Source organism: Rhinolophus hipposideros (genome assembly GCF_964194185.1).
Source record: "Rhinolophus hipposideros genome assembly, chromosome: 1".
Taxonomy (NCBI): Eukaryota; Metazoa; Chordata; class Mammalia; order Chiroptera; family Rhinolophidae; genus Rhinolophus; species Rhinolophus hipposideros.
Genome location: NC_138047.1, coordinates 56,738,118 through 56,762,953, shown reverse-complemented (window position 1 = coordinate 56,762,953; position 24,836 = coordinate 56,738,118). Strand labels below are relative to the sequence as shown.

Genomic DNA, 24,836 nt, shown 5'->3' with positions numbered 1-24,836 from the left:
CACTGCCTCCAGGCTCACACAAACCATCCCTCCTTTTAAATACTTGCTTCCCCAGCAAAAATTGCTTTCCTACTCCAGATAAAACCTTCTCAGGAGCAGGTCAGTGTCACCACTCCTTGTGAGTGACAGTAGACAGCCTCCTTGGGGACTTAACAGGTAAACATCTTTAGACCTTTGGATTCGTGCAAATTTGACATCTGCTGACCTTTACAGAATATATCTGGCTTAACTGAGCAGGAAAGTGATGCTGGCAGAAAAAGATGAAAATGCCGAGGCTAATGGCAGCCTGGTCTTTCCTTTCTTGTTCTCTCCTGAACCCACACAATAGCCACCTGTGACTCGTCCATATCCAGGGAGATTGTCCACAGGAGCAATGTTGATGGATTTCTGCACAGCTTAAGCAAGCCGCTGCCAAGAGCTCTCTGTCTTCCCTAAGGCAAGTACATTCTCGACTCCCAAAGATAATTTCTGCTATTGCTCTGTTCAGTAAATAAAATGAGGACATCACTCAAGAAAGTTTTACGGACTGCACATTTTTATTAATTTAGTGAACTTGGATATTTTTTAAAAAGTCATCCTGGTCTTTCTATGGGTCTGACCATCACAGCAAACTCAATCATTCGCCGTCAGGTGGCTGCCCATCAACTTTGCAACGTCCACAGGGGCAGCTGAACGATCTAACAGGCTGACAGGAGGACAGGGGGAAGGAGGAGAACAGGAGGAGGGGAGAGGAAACTAGAGAAAGAAGAGAGGGGAAAACAGACAGACGTGCATAAGGGGCTATCCCACTACCGTGAGCTGTAGACACATTAAGATCTAGAGCCAAAGACCCAGGCTTCTGCCCAACTCTGCCTCCTACTAACTAAGGGACCTTAGGCAAGTTTTAACCTCTGTATTTCATCAGGAAAATAAGGATGATGAGAATAACTATCCCATAAAATTGTAGTGAGGATTAAACACCAAAAATTGACATAGCACTTACTCTGTGCCCGGCACTGTGCCAAATGCCTGGCCTATATTCAATAACTCAATCCTCTCAACAGCCTTCTGAGTTGGGTGTGTACTCGTTTCCCATTGCTGTTGTAATAAATTACCACAAACTCCATGGTTTAGAACACCACAAATTTATTATCTTACAGCTCTGGATATCAGAAGTCCTAACATCAACGTGTCAGCAGAGCTGTATTCCTTCTGGAAGCTCTAAGGAAGATTGATTTCCTTGTCTTTTTTCAGGTTCTAGAGACTGCCTGCAAGCTCATGGACCCTTTCTCGCATCCCTCTGACCATCACTCTGACCTCTGATTCCCTCTCAGATCTTTTCTGACTCCCATCCTCATGCCTTCCTCATATAAGGACCCTTGTGATGACAAGGCCCACCTGCGTAACGCAGGATAATCCCCCATCTCAAGACCCTTAACTTAATCACACCTCCAAAACCCCTTCTGCTATCTAAGGCAGCATATTCACAGGTTCTGGCAATTAGAACGCAGACATCTTTGAGGGGCCATTATTCTGTCTCCTACAGGTATTACTGTTACCCCATCTTACAAATGGGAATCTGACCTTTAGATAAAGTAACTTGCCCAAGGTCATGCTTTCCCCAGTATACTTTTCTGCCTCTAAATGGGTTAATGTTTATAAAGCACTTGGAATAGTGTCTGCTACAAGGCAGCATGAAACTAGGTTAACTCTTATTGTTATGCAGCGATTGTTAAAAGTAGAACAGACAAGAACAGCTTCAGCTTTAAGTCGGTGGCACCAACACCAAAGGCTGCTCCTGGCTGGCCTAAAAGTGTCTCTGTCTCCATGCAGATTTGGAAGGCAGTCTGCAGTCAATAGAGAGTTTGGGATTTGGAGAAAGGAAGCCCTGCTGCTGAGCCCACAGCTGTGGGTCTGGAGCAAGCAGCCCAGTCCTCACTGTTTTCCTCTGTAAGATGTGGCTACAATAAGCACCTACCCTGATCTAACAAGCTGTGGGGGCGGGGGGGGGGCTAAGGAGGGGGTAATGTACTAAAGGGGATCTCCTCAGGGGAACAAAAGATGTTCTGTAAACTACTAAAACACCAGCAATGTTAGCAGCCATCCCCATTTGTTGAGTAAAAAAACATTGGTTGTTGGTGCTATGATTTGAATTAAACAAGGGATGCTGGAAGAGAAAAAGACGCTTTGGCATGCAAGGTCTGGCACCTACCACTGCAGGTCCCCTGCTTGTTGTAAAACCGGTTGCCACAGCTGCTCTCACAACCGCCCTCTCTCAGCACTTGGAGGGGGTCTCTGCAGGTCAGGCAGTGCTTCTCCGTGGGACCCCAGCAGGCCGCACAGGACTCGTGACAGGCTGCAGGCAAACAGCAAAATCGGTGAACAATCTATAGTACAAAGGACTGGTTACAATTTTCCCTAGAAAGGTTTTAGAATTTATAAGGAGGATGTTGACTCCTTCATTCCTAAATCGCTACGTGCATACATACGCTTCGGGAGAAATACCCCTCCCCCCCAATAAAACTATGTCTGTTGGCCAGAAAAACAATTGCAGTAAATCAATGCTAGAAAAATTGGAACAGGAAATCAGAGGCTTTTGAATAATGGGAACCATAGGGAAGGAAATCATAACTGATGAAGATAGTCTGTCTAACGAGATCAGATGGTGCTCCATCGCCTTGCCCTTAAAACCGCACAACGAAGTGTCCACAGGTTAACCACTCCTATCTCCAGCACCATCCAGGATCAGCCAGGATCAGCTAAGGAAGGGTGCCATGTCCTCTAGTCCTTCATTAGACCTTGAAGGACCTGGTCCTGCTTGACTCTATTGCTCTTTTCCTTCTTTCCCTCTCTCTCCTCTCTCTTGCTCCCTTTCCCCCACCAAACTCTCCTTCTGTCCTTGCTCACAACTCTTTCTGGCTCCCCCAGTCTCTGGTTCCCCCAGTAGCATCTGCTCTAAATATATATCTTGAGGATGCACAGAGCCTGCCTTTTCCTTACACTTTAGGTTTCTAACTATAACTTGTTCTTAAACCAGAGTTGTTCACCTAAGACTCCAAAATTTGCACCTTTTCCAGCATTTCATTTTTTATTACTATTTTTGCTTGTTTTTTTCACATTAGCACATCTGTAAAGAGACGCCTCTTCTGAATGCGTACATTCAGACTTAACTCTCTATGGGTGACCCCACCTACACATTTGTTAATGCATCCTAATTTTCAAAACGTTTGCTTCATAATAAAAAACTACCTATTTTGCAGACATATTCCGTCTCATCAAAATTGGTAGGGAGAATGCCTTTGTTGATTGCAAGTGACTTGGGAATTTTACTTAATTTAATAAGGCATCAGAAGAAAGGATGCCTGCATTGTAAATCTCAAGATCCAGTCCTCTTCTGTCTGTTCTAAACTGCGCAGGAAAGCCTTAGTTTCAGACAACTTCTCTCTCCAACAAATTTAGAGAAAATTGCAAATTGTGTTAAGTGCTAGGAAGGGCTCTTTGACAAAGAAAAACAGTGGTGGGGGTGGAAGGGACCAATTTCAGGTAGCTCCGAAGGACAAGAAGTGGTCAGCCATGGGGAGAGCAAAGGTCTCGAAAAGGGAAGGAGCTTGGGTGTTCAAGGAACCAAAGGCTGCCCTCGTGGCTACAGCTTGGTGGGGGGTAGGGGTGTGGGCAGGGGCAGAGTGGGGCAGAGCGGCCTGATTCATGACTGCAGGGGAAGCAGGGGTCCAATCAAACTTGACCTGGGAGACCATGGAAAGAAATTAGGATTTTATCCTAATTGCAATATGAAGTCATGATCAGATTTAAGCAGGATTGCCTTGAGCCCTGATTTAGATTTTTAAAAGCTCTCTCTGGCTGCCATGTAGAGAGGGTTTAAGAACCTGCATGCAGGCAGAGAGAACATGTGTAGTCTGTGCTGGAGTCCAGGTAAGAGATGACGATGGTAGGTGGAAAGCAGAGATGGTAGAACGTTTAGTTATTTATTATCTGGTTCCCTCATGAGGCCATAGGCTTCATGAGGGTGAGGCCATTTCTATTTGGTTAACTGTGCTGAGCACACTGCATGGTGCTCTACTAATGTCTCACGAGTGACTTCATTCATGTTTAACACCTCACGTATATTTATAAGTGGTACATAAGAATACTGCCCCTATCAGGATAATTTACTAACACCACATTACAAGCAAAGATGTGGACGCAAAGAGCCCAGTAACAAATTCTACCTTTAACGAACACGAAATCTGCCTTATCATTTATTTATTCAACTACCTTCCACGTCTCCACGACAGTCATCATCTGAAGTGTCTAATGCTGCTCAAGCCTCAGCCTCATTGACTCGGGAGTTGAGACAAAGTGGTTACCGAAACAAGTAAACAAACAAAAAACCCAATCTCATGTCTAAGAAGGTCCACCAGGCTGATCTGTCTGTCAATGTGCAGAAGCAAGGTGCTGTGCTAGCCTGTGGGATCTTCCCAGCTGGCCACAGGTAAGCTGTGTTACCTGAAGTTTGCTGGAGGAAGTATTTCATCCACCCATCACTTGAGCGCACTGCACTGGTGGCATTGGGCAAACTGCACTGAGGAGTATGTGCTGGGGGGGGAGGGTTGGGGGACAACAGGGGACAGATCCCAAGTCTCTGGCAGGCCTGGGCAAGGACCTTGGACTTATTTCATCCTGTAAGAGTCTGAATCAGGGCAATGGAACTGATCAGTTTTGTTTTTTAGACAGTTTAGTCTGTAGTGGGGACAGGAGAGAGTAATTAACTCAAGACATCTTTAAGGGATGAAAGCATCTTTTACCAAGGGATGCAGCAGAGACGAGAAATTAAACCACAACCCCTTAGCTCTCTTTGGGGACTGGCTGATGGCAGTGCAGACACTCAACTGCACTGGTTTTGTTAAAACAGTACAGATACTTCCAAACTGGTTGGTAAATGGCTGTTGTCCTGCCCCCTCCATGACACTCTGGCTTCCTCCCTGGGAACCTGGTGGACATCATGCTCCAACAAATGAAAGGTCTAGCACAGGAGAGGGTCTTGGGTCTCCCCTCCTTCTATCCTATGTTATCTATGCCACAGTGCTTGCTAAATATTTTTAATCTTACCCCTGGCATTGCCAATTAGAACAGGGACCAAAGGATGAGCAGGTTAGAGGTGCCAGACTTAGGGATGGCAGACAGGCTCATCACAAACTGAACCCTACTTACAGCTTCAGGCCTTCCTTTGGCTGCCTCTCTCATGCTCCCCAATACTAAGAAGCTGGGTGCCCTAAGCATGTTAGGTGCCTGTTTGTGGGTTCTGGATGGCCCACACAGGATTCACCCAGCCAGCAATGCCTCTGGCTCCTTCCCCGTCCCCTGGAATCTTGTTTACACTGCAGAAGCTTCCTAAGTTGTCACTACTTCTGCAAAGCTTTGCTGAACTTGTGAAAAACAAAGTTGGTCCCTCCTTCCTCTAGGTTCCTGCAGCACTTTCTTTGTGCAAGCCCCTCTTAAGCTATATAACCTATGTACTAATTACTCAGCTACAAATGGATCCCCTTCAGTGGAATGTAATAACCTCCAAAATAGGGGCCATGTTTTAGTTATCTTAAACCCCCAGTGTCCAGACTGATGCCCAGTACACAGTCAGTACTCATTAAATGTATGTTCAATGAATGTACAGAATTTTTTTATTGGCTATAGGGGATCTATCCTATCAGTTACCTTCTACTTGGAAACAACTAACCATAAGGTCCTAGTCTGAAGATATAACTATAGATAAACTTGAGGCTATAAAATATACCTAATAAATGCTGGCACCCAGATCTGCTCATGATGATCGATACTTATGCTACATCTATTCAGAGTAGCCAATGTGATGCTGGGCCTTCTCGTTTTTTCCTTATCAGACAAAAGCCATGTTCCACGGCCAAGTAGGACAGTAGAAGGGATTTCTATTCTAACACAGTACTATGCTGAGCTGTCATTTCTTTCTTTTCTTTTCTTTTTTTTTTGAGCTGTCATTTCTCATAATAACATACTCCCACTGAGTCTTGCAACTGATTTCTAAATTCTAATACTGAACATATGCTACTGCAGATAATCTCTTCTTATTTTACATGCGGCTTTTATTACATTTGGGTTATTATAAAAAAAAATAAAGGGTTACTCTGACTTTTCACCATGATTTCTCTTAGGGATACACTTCAGATCACCCAGGGTTTGAATTGTACATTGTGAAACTTGTGGCAACAAATTTCAAAAGAGGGCAAATAAAGAAAAGGCATCTTCTTATCTCACATAATTTATCTTACAGTTGATAATTTATTTGGGAAAACTCCTGACTTTTCTAGAGCATAGCAAGACATGTGTTGGCTTGCTGAGTAATTCATTTCAAACTGAAAAGGAACAAATTACTTTTCTTTAGGCAACTGTCTATTGAAACCTTACTCCAAAAATAAGAAACTCTTTTTGTACTTGATAATTTTGAAATCAAAGATTGCCTTAAAATTTTTTGAACCTGTGCTTCTCTACATGTGGCCTTTCAGGGAAATGTTAAAATAAGCTCCTTCTATGGGCCACTTCTATTTTCCAGGACGCCTTCCCACACCCAGGCAATGGATACAGATCCCCATGGGCTCAGTCTGCAGTTCAGGCTGCCCCTCCCGAGAAGGTGGCTAGGTTTCTCATCTCTTCCATGATCTCTCAGAATACGTTTCTCTGCCATTACCAGAGAATCAGTACACTCGATCATCAGACCCTTTTAAAGTCACCAGTGAGAAGGCAGTTCAGGTTTCCAAACTGCCCGGAAGTTTTCACTTGTAACTTTACAGAAACCGCCCAAATTCCAGGGACCAGCAGGCACCCATACAGAAGTCAAATTCCTTCATCCTGTTTTTCATCCATTTTGTGGCAACTGCTAGCTTTCGTTCTCATCTCACAAATGACCAAGAAGTACTTGCAAAGTTTTAAAGTATTATCAGGGGAGAGTGGGTAAATTTCCCATAAGAAGCTGTCATTGGATGGAAATTTTTTCTACCTTAAACTCAACTTCACTCTCCTTTGCTTTCCTAATCTGTAAAGTGGGAATAGCAATACAGCTGATGGGTGAACAATCCAGGTAGAACTTTCAACTAGCCCAAAACTTAATTTGTCCCTCAGTCCATGGGGGATTGGTTCCAGGACCCGTGCAGATACCAAAATCGGAAGATGCTCAAGTCCCCTACATAAAATGGCATGGAACAATGCATACAGTCAGCCCTCAGCATCCTCGGACTCTTAACCTTAGATGAAAAATACTGTTTTTCACTGGTGGTTAGTAGAATATGCAGATGCAAAATCTGGGGATACCATGGACCAACTATTTATTTAAAAATAATCCACAGTTCAAAACTGTGTTGTCCAAGGGTCAACTGTATATATTGTACCTCATTCATGGGGATATGGTGAGATGACATATTTGAGAAAGCAGAGAGTGTTGTAGTGGTCATGTGAGTGGTGTATCCTGGGAAATCCAGCAAATCTTGTTTCAACTGGCATGGTAAACAAAGTAATTAAAAAGGGAGCAAATCAGAGTGGAACATAGACAGATGAGGAAAGGATAGAAAAGACTATGGGAAATGTACACGTAAGTTGATGTAGAAAGGGAGTGAAAGGAAGTAACAGAGCCCTTATAGATTGTTCCAGCAGTTACAAAAAGGGGCTCCATCTTTTCCAGAAGCCTCACACTCTAAAGCTCTTTCTTTGCAATCTTTACAAAATATCAGCAAAAGCCCTTTGGAAAGTAACTGAAAACAATGTGTGGTGAGAGCGTGGATGCTGGGGAGACTACTCTCCCCTGCCCCCATCATAGCCCCACAAGAAGTCAAGTCTTCTTCCTAAGAAGTGCAAATGCCAGACACATTTAAAAGGAAACGCTCCCCTGAGTAAGCATCATTTTTGATCCTTTTATGCCAATCTTCTGTCCCCTACCAGGCTGGGTCTCTGCCCTCCACCTGCCTCCCTGTGTTAACTGATGCCTTGGCACCCTGAGATAGGATGCCTGGTCTCCATACGTTCTGAAAAACCACATGGACTTAAGGGAATTCATAGTAGAAAAAATATAAACACATGGAAAAAATCTTCAGCTTCATGTACAGCCTGAGAAAAGCAAATTAAGCAGGAGGGCAGCAACTAGATGCACTGGATTAGACATACACATAGTAATAAGCATGTATCTTAGAAAGAGTGCATAGAGAGGAAAAACAACAAAAGAATGGTTCATTGTTTGTAACAAATGTAACACTTTGGTGAGGGGTGTTGATAATGGGGGAGGCTATGCATGTGTCCAGGACAGGGGCATTATGGGCAATCTCTATACTTTCCTTTAGATTTTACTATGAACCTAAAACTGCTTAAAAAAATAGTCTTGAGAATAAAAACAGAAAAAGAATGAAATATCCACCTAGTAATACTTATGAATATTTAAAATGCATACAAAGCAATAAGAGCACATACATACAAAAATACACATTAAATTTACACATTACATTGCATCAGAATAGTTACTTAAGTGGGGACCTGGGGAGAAAGGAAATGGGCATTGGTTAAGGGGAACAAAAGAAATAGATAGGTAGAGAGACAGACAGGTAGATAAGCAAGAGAACAGCCTGGCCCAGGCAAATGATGAAAATGTGCCATGAACTGATAAGTATGATTAACTCAACTATCTTCACATAAATCCCAAAAAATAATAAAAGAAATTAAACAAGATTCCATTTTACATCAGTCAAATTGACAAACTTAAGGAGAATCATAATACCTAGCATTGACCAGGGTGGTAGGAAGTAGACACTAGCATACGTTTCTAGTAAGAGTGCAAATTACAACTTTTTGAAAAGAGGATAATATATTAATATGTGTCAGAACTTTAAAACGTCCATATACACTCTTGGACCCATAAATCACGTCTAAGAATTTACCCTAATCAAATATATTTACCACAATTTCTCTTAAAAATGTTGTTGACATCATGGTTATTTATGATAATGGAAAATTAGGAAGAAACGTCAAGCAATAGAAGATGTGCTGAATAAAGTCTTGCATAGCCACAGATGGGAAGTTATACAACAAAAAAGATGTTGTAGAACAATAAATAACATGCGGAAAGTAGGCAATAAAACTATATACAAAGTGTGATTTGATTTTTGAAAAAATAAATGTGTGTATGTATGGCTGTGTATACAACACACACACACACACACACACACACACACACACACACACACACACACACCAATTCAGAAATTAGGAAGACTGTCACCAGAACACTAACAGTAGCGATTTAGGAGCGCTCAAGTCAGAGATTTCCATTGATTTTTTTATTGTGCCTTGAATTTCACTAACTTTATCAAATTAATTTTTGGAATAAACATGAATTCATTTGGTACTTATGGGGAAAAAAATTACTAAAGGGAAAAAAAAAGCCTGTAGTCCTTTTCCCTAAGGCACATGCTGGGTAAATAGCTAGTTAATCTATTAACCACATCTGTAATACAGTTGAATGATTTATGCGTCTTGGGTAACATATTTGAATTTTTAGTAGGGTCTTCTGTAAACACAGAGATTGAACGAAGGCAAGACTTCCCAGCTTATGGAGACTTTGGCAGTTCCACATGGACAGAGATTTACAAGCCACTAACTTTTCATTGGTATGCAAGTCAGATGATAAGGGCAGATACGCCAGCTCACCAGGAATATTCTTATTCTTTCTATTTCCTACCGCTCTACCTATACTCCTAAATCTACAACACAAGTAAGTACACCCCAAAAACTTCCAATACAGTGACCTCCTAGGCTTAGCTTGATGAGCCAAATGGAACCCTCAGATTCCATTTGTCTACTGTAACCACTGGCAATCCACAGCTGCTAGGGACTCCCTGGGTTTTTCCTCAGCCCCTGTTAATTAAATGGCTATTGATTTCTCCAGTAATACATTGAGTCTATTTGTCTATAGAAATTGAAGAGCCAAGTAGGGACCACCAACCAAAACCAAGCTTTTGATGGGCCGAGTTCTCAGACTTCCTGGCTGCTCTAGCATATCCTGCTCAGATGTGGGCAGCGATAACTTGGAGATGCTGTGTGTTCTGTGAGCAGCACAAAAACGGAGGGGAGGGTGGAATAGCGAGAGTGTTGGGGTAGGGAAATGGAGAAGAGAGAAAAAGAATGCATGCCATATAGTCTAGCTAAAATACCTGAGAACCTTAGGAGCTGGGCAGAAAGCCAGGAGACTTGTCACTAGTTTGTAATCCACGGCTGAAATATTTGGGGGTTCAGATTTGTCAGGAAGAATGGGATCTGTCTAGAAGATAAACTCCCTTACATTTGTGGCAGGCTTTCTCTCCTGGTATGCGATCCTTTTGTTCTGTCATTTGTCTTTTGGCATACACAGTCAGGGTCTATAAGCAGTACAGACAAATGCCAAACATTGCCAGTTCCTGCTACAGGAAAGGTCCCAGGCAAAACACCACCAGCTGCTTTCTCCTTCTCTCCATGTATCCTTTACTGAATGTCCAAAAAAAGAGGGGATTTAGAATGCCACTGTCAGCTGGTTCTCAGGGTCCAGTTTACTTAAGAAGTGTACATTTTAGGAGGGCAATCCTGTTGTGCTCCCTTCTGAATGGCTTAAAACAGTCCACAGACACTCCCCAAGTTCCAATGACAGTTTGTTTGTTTGTTTGTTTTAAATAGTCACCCTTCCAACACTGATAAGGCACTCTAAAGAGGGAAAAGAAGGGAAGAAAAGGGGGAATGGGAAAAATAGAGATTCTATAATTTTCCTGAGGTCACACCTAGCTGGAAATTGCTGACAGGAAGTAAATAATGAAGCTAAATGGAAGACAAGTTACCTGTACGCCAGAGTCTAGGCATGTCTGTACATTCCTGTCCTTTTTCCTTCGTGAAATGGTTTATCACACTGTTTTTCAATCAAGAATTATTCCAGAGCGTCTTATATGTGCTTAGCAACGTGGGGAATTCAGAAATACAAGACCTGTCCCCGCCTCAATAATCAGTTACTTCCTATAACAAAGCTTTCAAAATCGTCTTTATAGCACTGATAGTAGTGAATTCATAGAGCAATAACTATCTGAAATTATCTTACTTGTTTGTTTACTGACACTCTCCTTCCATTGAGAAAGTAAGTTCCTTAACCACAGCCGTCTGTTGGCTCATTTCTATATTCCCAGTGCCCGGTATATAGAAGAGGCTCAACAAATATTGCATGAACAGAATGGAGGACACAGGAATATCACTTGACACAATAAGTCCCCTTTACAAGATATTTAGCAATTACGAGAGAGACCATAATCGCTCTAGAATGCCAGAGAAGGTTTGACAAGGCATGGGATTTGAAGAGCAGAACAAAATGAATGAAGACCAAGCAGTAGGATGTGTTGGGCCTCCAAACGGAATATGTGATCTGACAATGAATTTGGGACTAGCCCCTAATTCTGTGGGGCTGGGGCAGTGCACCCTGGACAATACCAGCTTGACAATGACTATCCCAACAGAACAAGGAGGGCTCCAGTCTTATTGAAGATTTCAGAAAAATAGTTTCATAAATGTCTCTCCGAGAAGGTCCACCCTGGGCACAGCAAGGCTGGACAAACCCACATGCTAGGACATAATGCCAAGGACCATTAGGTCTTTACTGCTTTGGACCTGGCAGCTCCAGCGGGTTAGTGCTTCATTTCCACAAATTCATGGGCTGCTCTGGTCAAACATAGTTCCAACAAATAATTAACTTTAGAATTTCCTCTGTTCAAACCACAGTAGGTCAGTATCCTATATGTAAATTTTATAGGTTTTCTTAATGTTTCCCCTCTAAATACCATAACAATAGCTAAGAAACAAATTGAAAGATTCTCATAATTTAATCTGAGGATTTAAAGAAACTAAAAGGATTTTAACGTGATGGATACAGTGAACTATTCTCTATATTTACTTCTCTATAACATATAACCATAGGTTTTATTTTAAAGCAGAGAGTAATGGCATGACTCTTTGTTCCTTAATGCAAACTATTTGGTTTGCATTCCGATAAATTGGAGAACAAAGGAATGAATCTGATCATGGCAATAGCTGCCTTTTGTCATCCAACACACACTGTATATCAGGCATAATATATTTACATTTTCAAACATCTTTTCATAATGATGATTTGAAGTAGATAATATCATCCCCATTTTATGGTTGAGAAAATGGAGTCTCAAAGAAATTAAATGACTTGCTCAAAGACCTATAGCAATTAAGTGGTAGAGTTCAATTGTTTTATTCTTTAAGTTTCAAAATCTATAACCACACAACAATCAGATATAAAATCACTTGCACAGGTCTTTGGGTTTTTATTTTTTTGTGTGTCCCTGTAAGCAGCAGCTAACCCTGCCTTGATTGCAAGCTCACTATAGGTAAAGACAGAATCTTATTTATCGTCATAGCCTCAGGACCTGCAGCAGTGGTGAAAAGAGAATGAACGAAGCAGTGAAAGAAAGGAAAGAGGGAAGGACAGCGGAAAGCAGAAATCCAAGTCTCCTACCTATATGCAGGGCTTACGAGGTACCAAGCACCAACCTAAAGGATTTGTGTGAATTTACTCATCTAACCCTGGCAACAATGCTCTTTGGCAGGTGTTATTGTCTCTGCTTTACGCAGAAGGCAACTGAAGCAAGAGTTAAAACGTATACTGTTTGTAGTGACAGAGCCAAGATTGCAATCCAGGAGGTCTGGCGTCCAAGCCTATGGTTGTAAGCACACTCCCCACCCCACCCCACCCCACCCCATCTCTGGGTCTGCAGAATGAAGGTGGCAATTGCCATGGGGTACACACAGCCCCCTCCTTAGGTCTTTGTGAACAATGGATGTTTTAAGGAGACAAAACAAACATTGATACACACATGAAAATGGACTAAATTCTATTCTTTCTCTACTCAAAGTCTACAGTTTTTGAGTTATTTATTTTATACTGATCTGGTATGACATATGTTAATTTGGTTATTTTCACTTTTCTTCGTATGGGCACTTATACCTAAGAATTGTGTGCACAATTCAATAGTCCCACTAGAGTAGAACAGGGGCTGATTGAAAAGAGGAGCAAGACAAGAAAGAAAGAATGTCCTCAGGACATGGCAAGCTCAGTCTGGATCCAGATTTACATTTAACACTGGGGTTTCTAAGAAGAGGCAATGGAAACACCACTTTGATAGAATATAATACATCCAGGACCCAAGAGCCATGCAGGAAGGGCACAAAGTTATGTGGTGTCATGGGGAGTGGGGCAAGGAGCATCTATACAATGGTGAAGCCTGACCATAGGGCTGGGGGGGTGGTGATTAAGAGTTGGGCTATTAATTCCTGGAAAGGGGTCACAATAGGACAAGATGGCAGGAACCAAGGTAGAATCCCAGTCCTGGGACCTGATGTCCATGGGGTCAAGAAGAGTGGGACAGGATGGACAACAGAGATGTTGGACCAGAGCCCAGCTGGCAGCAAAGGAAGCCTAAGGGTTAAGGCAGAAGCCTAGATGCCAATCCTGAAAGGTGAGTGGAGAGCAGTAAGAGGGTAATTACAACTTGGCCCTATCTGCTGTCGGTAAGAGGCAACCTACATATTGCCTGTCTCCAATTGAGATTGGTATAAAAATTGGGGGGTGCTGAGCCTTAAGGTAAAGTGATCAAACTCCAAGGTTGGGGAAGGCAGGGGAAACAAAGCAGGGACTGGTGGGGGGTGCATAATGTGGCTATATGTACGACATTATTCAGTTTAGTCAAGCACAAAAACATAACAATAATATTAATATATGCACACATATGTGCATGTCTGCGTGCAGATGTATATATGTATATGTGTGTATGCCACAGACTCAAGAGAGAGGGAAAATGATAAAGGCCCCTAAGGATACGATTCTCTGGCAGAACTGTGTCTTCTTTCACTCCTCTCTGGATTACCTGCTCAGACTCTTGTTGAAGAGCCATGTTGATGTGCCACTTGGCTCTGCCCCACATTTTTCACTCTGTCTAGATCCAACACAGTGAGCATGAATATTAATCAGGTAATTTCTGGTAATAGGTTTCCTCAGCACAGTGGTCATTTTCTCTTGGTTTTGATGGGTCAATAAAGTGGTGAACTGTGCCAGTCATAACATAAATGATCCTGCCAAGAGGAATCAATCCAGAAAAACCTGTTGTTATTGTAGAGTAGCAGGCTTCTTTTGGAGAAGTTTAGCACGCATTGCAAGAGCACTGACCAACTTCCAAGGTCAATGGTGAAAAGTCATCAAAAATGGTGCAATCAGGAATATAGCAAAAAATTCCAATAATAAGAAATCTTATTTGGAAAAATTATTTGGGTAGTCTCAGCGTGGAGACAGTATATGGAAATTGATCACAAGTTTAGCTTCAACTTTTAAGATCACGCTTTCCTTTTCTCTGTCTCCTCTTGTTCTCTTCTTTCTTACCATTTTATGCATAAAAATGCAACCAGGCTGAACTAAAGCAAATTGGTTTAATTCCCTGGAGGGAGCATGAACAAATTTTCCCAGCAACTCTCTCCTAGAGGCATTTGTGTATGGGTATGTGGATGGAATGTGGAAGCAGTCAGCTACATAAACCAGTAATCAAATGAAACATTACCCATTCCAAAGAGCCCTAAAACGGCATTAACATTACCAATTAAAACACTGGACATGGGGGAAAGGAAAATGCCCCTGCCACAAAAGAAACAGAAAAGAAAGACGTGCATGCGACGTGTGGCAGGGGATAGGGGTGTATAGAGGGAGGAATAAAATCTAAGGGAAATTAATTCCCTTTTAAAGGCAAATCTGTTACAGGAGTGCTAGCAGGAGGTCTCTTTGGTGGGACAGAAGACAGGTGTAAAGAATGCATTCAACTATTTCACCAAATTGAAATTTCGGCAGTTTACCTAAATTGTCCGAAGCCATTCGCATGTGCCCACTTTGAGTCTGTTCTAAAACAACCATCCAAATAGAACATAATAAGTAATAAACATTAAGGATTTTCTTCTCTTTTATGGCTGAAACTTCTATTGAAACACTGGTCCTTCAAGGATCACCAAGTACATTGCTTCATTCATCAAACACTTGTTCAACAAATGCTGAACCCTTGTGCAGCCCTTGATGTTGGGGATACAGAGATGCAGCAGATATCCTTGCAGTCCTCACAGAGCCCTCAATCCAAGCTGCGAAGCTAGCACACTTTCTATAATGAGACCGGCCACAGGACAGGCTCCGTTACCCTCATATCTGCATGGTGTAGACAGTACGTGCTAGCGTTTTTTGTGAGATGGTTTCTATAATCCCGTGGACTCTGCTTCTGACCATGACCTGGAATAAGAGGGCCAACAGCTTCCTCCACATAGAACCTTTGCATGGCCTTAGAGCTCATTCAGCATGCGCCTCTGAAGAATACTTATTAGCTTTTACTATTTTCCTGAAAATCTAACCAAGGGCATGAAAGAGAGGGGCATGTCAGCTTGACCCTCAGCCTGGCCCACCTTCAGATTCCCCTCACGGAGCTGTCCTTCTCCTGCTCAGCTGCAAAGCATAGCTACCGCCATTCCCTGGGAAACCTAGACCCTCCCTCTGGCCCATCTGCCTTTTCAGATTTACCTGCCACCACACACCTGCCTCTGGGCACATCTTCTGGGCACATCTAATTCCCTATCTCTTCGGGAAGACAAACTTAGGACTCTGCCCCTCGTCTTTTCTTTCACCATTACTCCCCTCACTCATTTCTGCATTGGAACAATTCTTTATACATTTACCTTTTTACTTACACCCATGATTATAATCACTACTGAAAAAATGGTCAAATATAAATAACTAAATTATATTAATACCACTGCCACCTCCAGACACTGTTACAATATTGAGAATTTCAACTAGATCTTAATTAAAAATAAATGTAGGCATGTAAAACTACTAAAATATATAGATAATATAGCAAATTTAAAGGCCTACCTTCTTTTTTTCATTTTTTTTGTTTGGTCCAAGTTCATTATTGTGATGTCACTTTCTTGTTTCTGTTTTTCCCTCTCTTTATGTGGTCTTTATAAAGTTTAAAAAATATATAGATGTATTTTCCCTTTCATGTTCATTCATGTCCTGTATATTTATACTATTTTTTTTAAAGATTTTATTGGGGAAGGGGAACAGGACTTGATTGGGGACAGTGTGTACTTCCAGGCCTTTTTTCCAAGTCAAGTTGTTGTTCTTTCAATCTTTAGTTGTGGAGGGTGCCATTCAGCTTCAAGTTGCCCTTTCAGTTTTAGTTGTGGAGGACGCAGCTCAGCTCCAGGTAAAATTGCCGTTGCTAGTTGCAGGGGGCACAGCCCACCATCCCTTGCGGGAGTCCAACCGGCCACCTTGTGGTTGAGAGGACGCGCTCCAACCAACTGAGCCATCTGGGAGCTCAGCGACAGCTCAGCTCAAGGTGCCGTGTTCAATCTTAGTTGCAGGGGGCGGAGCCCACCATCCCTTGCGGGACTCAAGTTGAACTGGCAACCTTGTGGTTGAGAACCCACTGGCCCATGTGGGAATCGAACCGGCAGGCTTCGGAGTTAGGAGCATGGAGCTCTAACTGCCTGAGCCACCAGGCCGGCCCCTATTTATACTATTAAGGAATCTAACCTATAACATAATGACAATCCTGAACCAAAAGTATGGGGTTAATTAAATACCATCTCAGTGTCCCCGGATGTTCACAGAAGGACATACAGAAATATCACACACGCACAACACTAAAGCACTAGTAAGGTTATAAAAACAGCGTGTGCCATTTCTCTCATCCACTGTTCTCATCCCTTCAGGAGGCTCATTCAGAATTTCTTCTCTTACTTGAAAAGCTGTTTATAACTCCTAGTGGCCCCAGACAGCTTGAGGGTAGGGAGTGGCCCACCCAGCTGTTGGCCTGGCCAGTGATTACCTGCACAGGAGTGGCGATCTTCGTAGAAGCCGTCCCTACAGGTGGACACACACTGTCCGTGCTGCACCAACAGGGGAGGCTGGCAGGAGGAGCACTCCAGCCCACTGGTACACGTGGAGCACTGCGGCTGGCAGGCTGGCTCCAGACAAGGTTGGGAGAGAGAGAAAGGGAAGCTCTGATTAGCTCAAAGACATGACCCCAGTGCCAATTGCTCCATAGCTCAACCAGAGGCTCTGGGATCATAGAGAACAAGAAAGGCAGGAAAATAACTCAGCCTTCATTTACATAGCACACTATTTCATACGAGGCACTGTACAAAGTGCTTTACCCATATGAATGCATTTAATCTTCACAACAACCCTATGGGGTAGGGATTATTAACCCCAATTTGACAGATGAGAAACAAGCTCACAGAGGTTAAGTAACTTGCCCAAGGTCACATGAAGCTGGCATTTGAAGCCAGGCAGTTTGGCTCAGGGGGCTGTGTTCTTGTCTTCTTATCCAATAGCCCCTAATATCTTTCTCACTCAACCATTTTACAAGAAGAACATTCCTTGCCTCTTTTCCTCCACAACCTATGGCAGAGATAGAAATATCCTTCAAAAAGGCTGAAGATTGTGAATGAGGACAGAAAATAGGAAGAAGGGAATAATTACAAAAGGAATAAAAGCAGTTAATCTTTATTGAGGCCCGACTATATCGTACACACTATTCTAAGCACTGTACATGTATTGACACACCTTAATCCTTACAAGAACTTTTTGAAGAAAGGACCAGTATTACCCCACTTTACAGACAGGAATACCGAGACACAGAGAGGTTAAATGCTTACTGCCAGGGTATGAACCTTCACATTTTAAATAAATATTTAACCCCATGCGTCAGAGCTAGGGAGAAAATTAATTACAATTTAGCCTCAACCAAGCCAAATTTTCTCAGGTAAGTCCTCCTTCTCAGATGTATTCTAAATCAATTCTAAAAGGCACATAAATCCATCCTGGATTCTTTGGTAACCCACAAGAGACAATCTCCATCACCAATTATCTGTATGATGTTGAGCAAGCCAGTTAATTCTCTGTCCCACAGGTTCCCCATTTGCAAAATGAGAAAACTCCAGTAAGTGATCTCGAAGGTCCACGTCAATTCTAAAGTTCTACCTTGGATTAACTGAGTGTTTTAATAAATGATACCAAGCATCCTGATGATATTGCTATCCTTGAAAGTCTTCAAAAATAAAAAAACATCCACCTATGACTACCTAGCAAGCAAGCATCTGCCCTCCTCATCATCTGTCTCAGTAAGCATCAAAACACCTGAAAAATGTTAGAAGCAAGAGACCTGCAGGTAAATAAGTTAAGTCACCTACGGGTGACGTTCCTATCTTCTAACGGTTTTTGGAAGTTGGGTATTTCCTGCATTCATGATCCATCCTTGACAATAGCCTCAGTCCACCTCTGGGCGGTCTGCCTGGAGCCATACCTAAACAGAGAGTACCAGCTTGGTAAAATCCCGGACCACAGCTGTGCACACACTGTCCATTCCGCAGCAACTTGGTGGGGTCCTGGCAGAGATCACAGTGGTCAGGAGACTGAGAGCAGGTCAAGCAGTCTGGGTGGCAATGAACTACAGTCAGAGACAAAGAAGAGGAAAACTCAGCAAAGATCATAGAACTTCTCTTACATCCTTCGAAAAAAGAATCTACATGGTATATGGAGCTGTGCCGAATATGAAGAATAGAAAACTCGGAAACTTAGGTATGAAAAGGGCCCCCCAAATAGAAAAAAAAATGATTTCAAGGCAAGAGTACCAAGAATCTCTCCTTATCTGAAATACTATCAGTCCCCCATAGCCCAAAATTGAAGATGCTAAAACATTACTGAACCAGGCCTATTAATGCTTCTACTTGCTAAAATGCCTCTCGAAACAGGAATGACTAGCTCCACAATATACAATTTAAACAGATTCAATAATTTATGATTTTTCAGAGGCCCTTCTTAAGGCTTTGATGTACACGCAAAGTTAAGACATAAAACCTACAAGTTTTAAAAATCGTTATTTTCTTTAAAATAATACAGCTAGGTTTCTTCTTTTCCTCTAATTTCATTCTCAGAAATTGGAATTATCACTGAATTTAGAGGTAATTGTCAGCAAAGACCTTCTTTCAGATTTTGAGGCTGTCAAGAAACTGATTTTCAAGGTATGTTACATTATAATATGCTAAATATTTGTGTTGGAAAGCCCAGAGAGCCGCTTTGGAGAAGGTAACATAATTAAACCATAATGTTGCTTTGCTTTTCCCGTGATAAACTCTTCCCAGAAACACTGTGATTAGCCAAAATAAGTTGAGTGCAACAACAGCAACTGCCAATATGAAAAATTACAACCCACAGATGAAAACAATTAATTATGAAATATGAATGGAAGAAAATGCCACTTCTCTGAGAGACTAAGCTTATAGGCAAATTACTGCTCAGACAGAGTAACTCAAGTGCTTGCCAACAATTATTAACTGGAACTAATTCAACCCCAGGTGATTTGAAAGCAGGGTTGCAGAACAAGTAGATAAAATTTTCTTTTGGAAGAAATTAATGAGTCTTTAAACTTCAAAAGCCCATCTGAGAACTCCAAAAGAACCATCTGTTTAACAGCTCACCTTAAGAAAAAAGGACACCCATACCAAACTTTCAGAAATTGTTCTTGTATCTTCAAAAATGAAACAGAACTAACACATATATTTGCTTTTACAAATTTTCAAATACATTATGTTATTTGATTTTCACAATAATTTTGTAAGGTAGATAAGGCACATTTTATCAACAAGAAAATTCAGCTTTAGAGAGGGTCAATGACTTGCCCAAGGTCACATCCTCATAATCAGTTAAGTTTGGCAAATACATGGACAAAGATGAATTCACATCATTTGTTAGAAAAATTAGGAAGGAGAAACAAATAAACCACAAACCCAGTGAACAAAACAAAAAAACAGCAAGGCAGGGAAAAAGAGGATCTCTCTGAATTTTTTGGCAGTGAAACATCTCAGTAGAAATAAATCTGACACGGACCCACCTGATGTACATTCTAGGCAGCACTGTCCCTTCACCACCTGGGCTAGTGTGGCCACTGGACACGGTGGACAAGAGGGCTCATAGCAAGTTACCTGAGCTCCCCGGCACTCACACAACTTGCAAGGGCCATCCTCCCACTTCTCCCCTTCCTATAAGACACAGTAAAGAATGACACTGTTATCAGAGTGCAGAGATTCAGAAGACAACTTGCTGATGGAGAATTTATAATTTACATAAGAGACAAGGTAAAGTCTCCTGCTCACTACCATGTCAAACCTAACTCTGAAGTAACACAGTAGTAGAAGAGCTCTAAATTTCAAAGGATAGCATTTCTTCTTTATTTTTAATTGGTTTATTTTTAATTTAGAACCCAGGTAGAGAGATAAATTGTGAAAGCATCCTGGGGCTACCAGAATACGCAAGAAGAACAGAACACTTGTTTCTCAACCTATTTCACCAAAAACAAACAAACAAAAAAACCAAAAAAAAAAGCCACCAAAAAAACCCAGAGGGGATTACTACGTACTCAGTGATTGGCAGGTACATTAAATACAATCTTTGTAATAACAGCGGAAAGCTGGTTAAAGCCCTGAATTTCCTTATGGTTACTACAGTAAGAGTAACAGTGGAGTCATTGTATTCTTAAAATGAAAGTTTTGCAGGTGCATTTTCAGTGCGCTGTAGATGAGCTACTGGGCCGTCTCACACTAAAGTATTCTTTTCACCAAGCAAATTATGGTAATAAACATTAGTACTTTGACAGGGGATCCAAAGTGAATTATAAAGAGCAGTTTTTCTTGTTTTGTTTTTGCTCACTATCCCAGTTGCCCTGAGTGTAGAAAAAAGACAAAGGCTCCTACCAGAATGTTTTGGGGTGATGAAGAAGTAAAACAGAAGAGAATAAAAGAGCATATTTTAAAATAAAGATTTGATAAAAGGCTTATACAGCCAACGGATGTTAAATATTCCAAACATTAATGTAATAATACTTAGCAACAATGCTAGTATTATTAAAAAATATTATCTTGAGAAAGCAGATTTTTTTTTTCTTCCATTTCAAGGCAGATTGGATTCTTGGCCCCCCTTAATTTATAACCTCCAAAACTATTAGGTTGGTGCAAAAGTAATTGCAGTATAAAAGGTTAAAAATGATTGCAAAAACTGCAGTTACTTTTGCACCAACCTAATATAAGCTTGCTTGGTTGAAAAAACATGCTTGTACTTTCCCTTGAAAGGAAACCATACATTGTCCTGCACACAACCTAAAGAGAATGAACATTCCATATTGCTTGAGGAGTGAATACTCCTCAAACCCAAAAAGCTCTGTCTTCAATGCTTTGCAGTACATGAAATTGCCCTAACAACTAAACTGAGTTTTCTAGGCCAGGAAAAATCAGGAGGAGAAAATTATCACAAGAAAGTGAAAGAATCTATGTAGGGGCTTGTAGTAGTATAAGTATTAACTATCAATTATGGGGGGAAAATAAGCAAAAGAAAAGAGAAAATGTTCAATGAATTAAAGTCTTATTTATCATTAAGATTCTTAATCCCAGACCATCTCCCTCAAACATGACTATTAAAAATACTAAGGCATTAAATTTCCCCAGGATAGTTAATGCGGACCATTGCTTAAAAACAATTTTATAAATACCTATATACAAGTTAAAAATCTATACTTACTGGAACATGTTTAACTTCACTCACATTTGAGGATATCTAGGAACAAAGAGAAATGTGTTTATCATACCACTAAAAACACCATTAAGCTGATCTATTTATGTTCTCATTAGGAACTATCCATTTCCCCCCAAATAACATACACCTTCATTTATTGGTTATGAATAGAAATAAAATCTATCTATGCGAAACACAAGAAAAGCATACCAATATAAAGTGAAGACAACATAAGAAATATTATTGAATTCTTATTCTCACTCTGTGCTTCAACATTGGGCTTCAATTCCCCTTAATATGAAGGACTTCATAGTCAAGAGATCTGAGCTTGTAAGGGCAAATTCTTGAAATTTGTGTGGTACTAGAAAGCATTATGAAGATTTGTACATATTTACCGTAAAACAACTTGCTTTTCCTTAATTCCAGCGCTCAATTTACCTCCAAAAATGAGCAGGGAAATTAATACTATGATTGAGAAAATATAAATTCAACATTTACAGGGAACCTTTAATCTCTTAAATTCTTAAGAAAATAAGGATGACTAAACTATGAAATAGCACTATGAAGCAAACAATGCCAACAGCATAATAACAATAATAGTATCATTTAAAGCTTTTTGTTTGTGTGCCAGGCACTGTTCTAAATACTTTATACATATCATCAATAAACCCAGGAGGTAAGTACCATTTTTATCCTTACTTTGCAGTTGAGGATTAAGTAACTTGCCCAAGGTCACAGTATGTGGCAAAGTAGGCATTTCAACCTAGAGTCTGCACATTAACCCTACACAACACTGCCTCCCCTGCACATACAGAACACTGGCAGATTGACAGATGCAATCTACCCAAATCACGAAGAAAAGAGACTACAGGAATCAGTTCACAAATCAAAGTACCTAATCCTAATTTTTATAATCCTATTCTGATTGGTTAATGAAGCAGCTGTATCTATGATCAACTGGAAAATTTTTAACAACACAGTGAATTAATTTATCAACATTCCAAAACTCCATGTGGAAAATATGGGCAAATAAACAGAGAAAATTTGAAGAGATGAAGATAATTTTTTCCCCTTTGAATAGATAATAAAAAAGTAGACATAGGGAAAAATGAAACCTTGGAAAATAGATTTTCACAACACATCCAATCCACCAAAATCCTTTCAATCCTCTTTGCAGAATAAATCTAAAGCCTGATCACTTTTCACCACTCCTTCCCTAGACCAAGCCACCATCACCCTTTCTCTGGACTACCATGTTTCCCCAAAAAGAAGACCTAGCTGGACCATCAGCTCTAATGCGTCTTTTGGAGCAAAAATTAATATAAGATCCACTCTTACTTTACTGTAATATAAGACCGGGTATCATATCATAATACTGGGTCTTATACTAATTTTTGCTCCAAAAGACACATTAGAGTTGATGGTCCAGCTAGGTCTTCTTTTCGGGGAAACATAATAGTGTAAAAACTTTCTAACTATACCACGTATTTCCAGTCTCGACTCCTTCTGTCACTCGCCCATGTAACAGCCAAAATGATGCTTTCACAAGTAAGCCAATCACAGCACTGGTCTGCTCAGAACTCCCCAGCAGCTCCCATCTGCGTCAGAGTAAAACACAACATCCTTACCATGACATCCAGGCTACCTACGGGACCTCATCTCCTACTCCTTTCCCTCTCAGTCACTCGGTTCCAGCCATATTCACTTTTTTGCTGTTTCTTGAACACACCGAGCACATTTCTGCTTCAGGCTTTTTCATTTGCTGATCCCTCTTCACGGTATGTCCCTCTGCCCCAGGTATACACGTGGCTTGCTCCCTCACTTCATTCTGGTTTTACTCAAACTTCTCTGCGTGAGAGGACTTCCCTGATCATTTAATGTAAAAGAGCACCTCCCTCCTCCCAGTTACTCTCTATCCCCCTTAAGCTGCTTTATCCTCTAAGCAGTACTCTGTCCTCTGTGTCCCCACACTAGAATGTAAGCTCCACAAGAATATGGACTCTGCCTTCTGTGCCCGCTTCTGTATCCCCAGTACCTGGCACACAGTAGGTCCAAAATCACATGTGTTGAACAATGAATAGGTGAAAGAAATGAGAAGGTAGTACCTTTTCATTAAATTAATTTTGAATTATAAATTTTAACAGTCTTTAGTTATTAGGTCAATACTCACAAACTCTGTACTTTCTTCATAAACACAATAGCCATTCCTCGAAATGCATTCAGGACAACATTTTCCATCTAAGTGAATTAATTGTTCACCCTGTGTAAGTAAGGGTTGCAGAGACACATATCAAATTAACATATACAGGTAGCAGTGCTAAATTTCACAGCAGCTGGACTCCCTGACTGGGATGAAAAACCTGAGCACACCCCTTTGCTTTCCCATGATTTATTTCATCTCCCTCTGTACTGTCTTCCTATGAAAAGTCTAGTTGATTCAGTTCACCCTCGAAGTGCTTTTTCTGTCTAATTCTGGTATTACTTGTGCAACAGATCCCTCCATAATTTCCTACCTACAACCAGGAGCTCACGTGAATAAGAATGATGGCCAAGATCAATTTCACAGTCCTGGAAAGTTATTAGTTTCAGAAAAGGATCAGGCTTTCTTAAATATACAAGGTTTGAACTTGTGGTCTGGTTTCGTTTACAGCACTCAAATCAAACCAACATTTGTCCTTGACTACAAAATCAGACACATCCTTTTATGCATTGAAGTAGTGTCAGCTAAACAGTAGAAACTAATTTCTATTCAGTGTTCTGAAACTATTATCTAACTCACATAATCACTATTTTTAAAATTTTAAGAGAAAGGAAACAAATGCCACACTAGGAAGGTAGATGTTTAACTTCCAAAGTCTTGGCATTTTAACTTCCCAATAACAATAATTTCAAATTTTTTATTTTTATTACAAAATAATAAAAGCTTACTAGAAAAAATGAAATAATTCTAAATTCTGTAACTTTAAAAGTATAATTCCACGGCTATCCTATCTCCTAGGGAATCTGTGTTAAAAATACAATGTAAAGAGTATTCTTTAAAGCACTTTCCACTTTCTAAAGATACATCTACTTTCTAAAGAATGATGATTATTTCTTTAAATGTGAAGACACTAATTTGGGATCTGTATTACATTTAAAGTGCAGAAAGCATGTTAGGTAA

The 24,836-nt window shown here is 40.8% G+C and overlaps 1 protein-coding gene across 1 annotated transcript in view; it reads right to left on the bottom strand.

Moving 5' to 3' along the window:
* Positions 1 to 24,836, bottom strand: part of FRAS1 (Fraser extracellular matrix complex subunit 1) — a 423,267-nt gene that overhangs the window by 204,845 nt on the left and 193,586 nt on the right. The window contains exons 10-15 of the mRNA XM_081054857.1: positions 23,847 to 23,936; positions 21,683 to 21,718; positions 20,004 to 20,151; positions 18,417 to 18,560; positions 16,938 to 17,072; positions 2,192 to 2,335 (exon numbers count right to left, since the gene is read on the bottom strand). Coding sequence (XP_080910983.1) covers positions 2,192 to 2,335; positions 16,938 to 17,072; positions 18,417 to 18,560; positions 20,004 to 20,151; positions 21,683 to 21,718; positions 23,847 to 23,936 — 697 coding nt within the window. The remainder of the gene's footprint in view (positions 1 to 2,191; positions 2,336 to 16,937; positions 17,073 to 18,416; positions 18,561 to 20,003; positions 20,152 to 21,682; positions 21,719 to 23,846; positions 23,937 to 24,836) is intronic.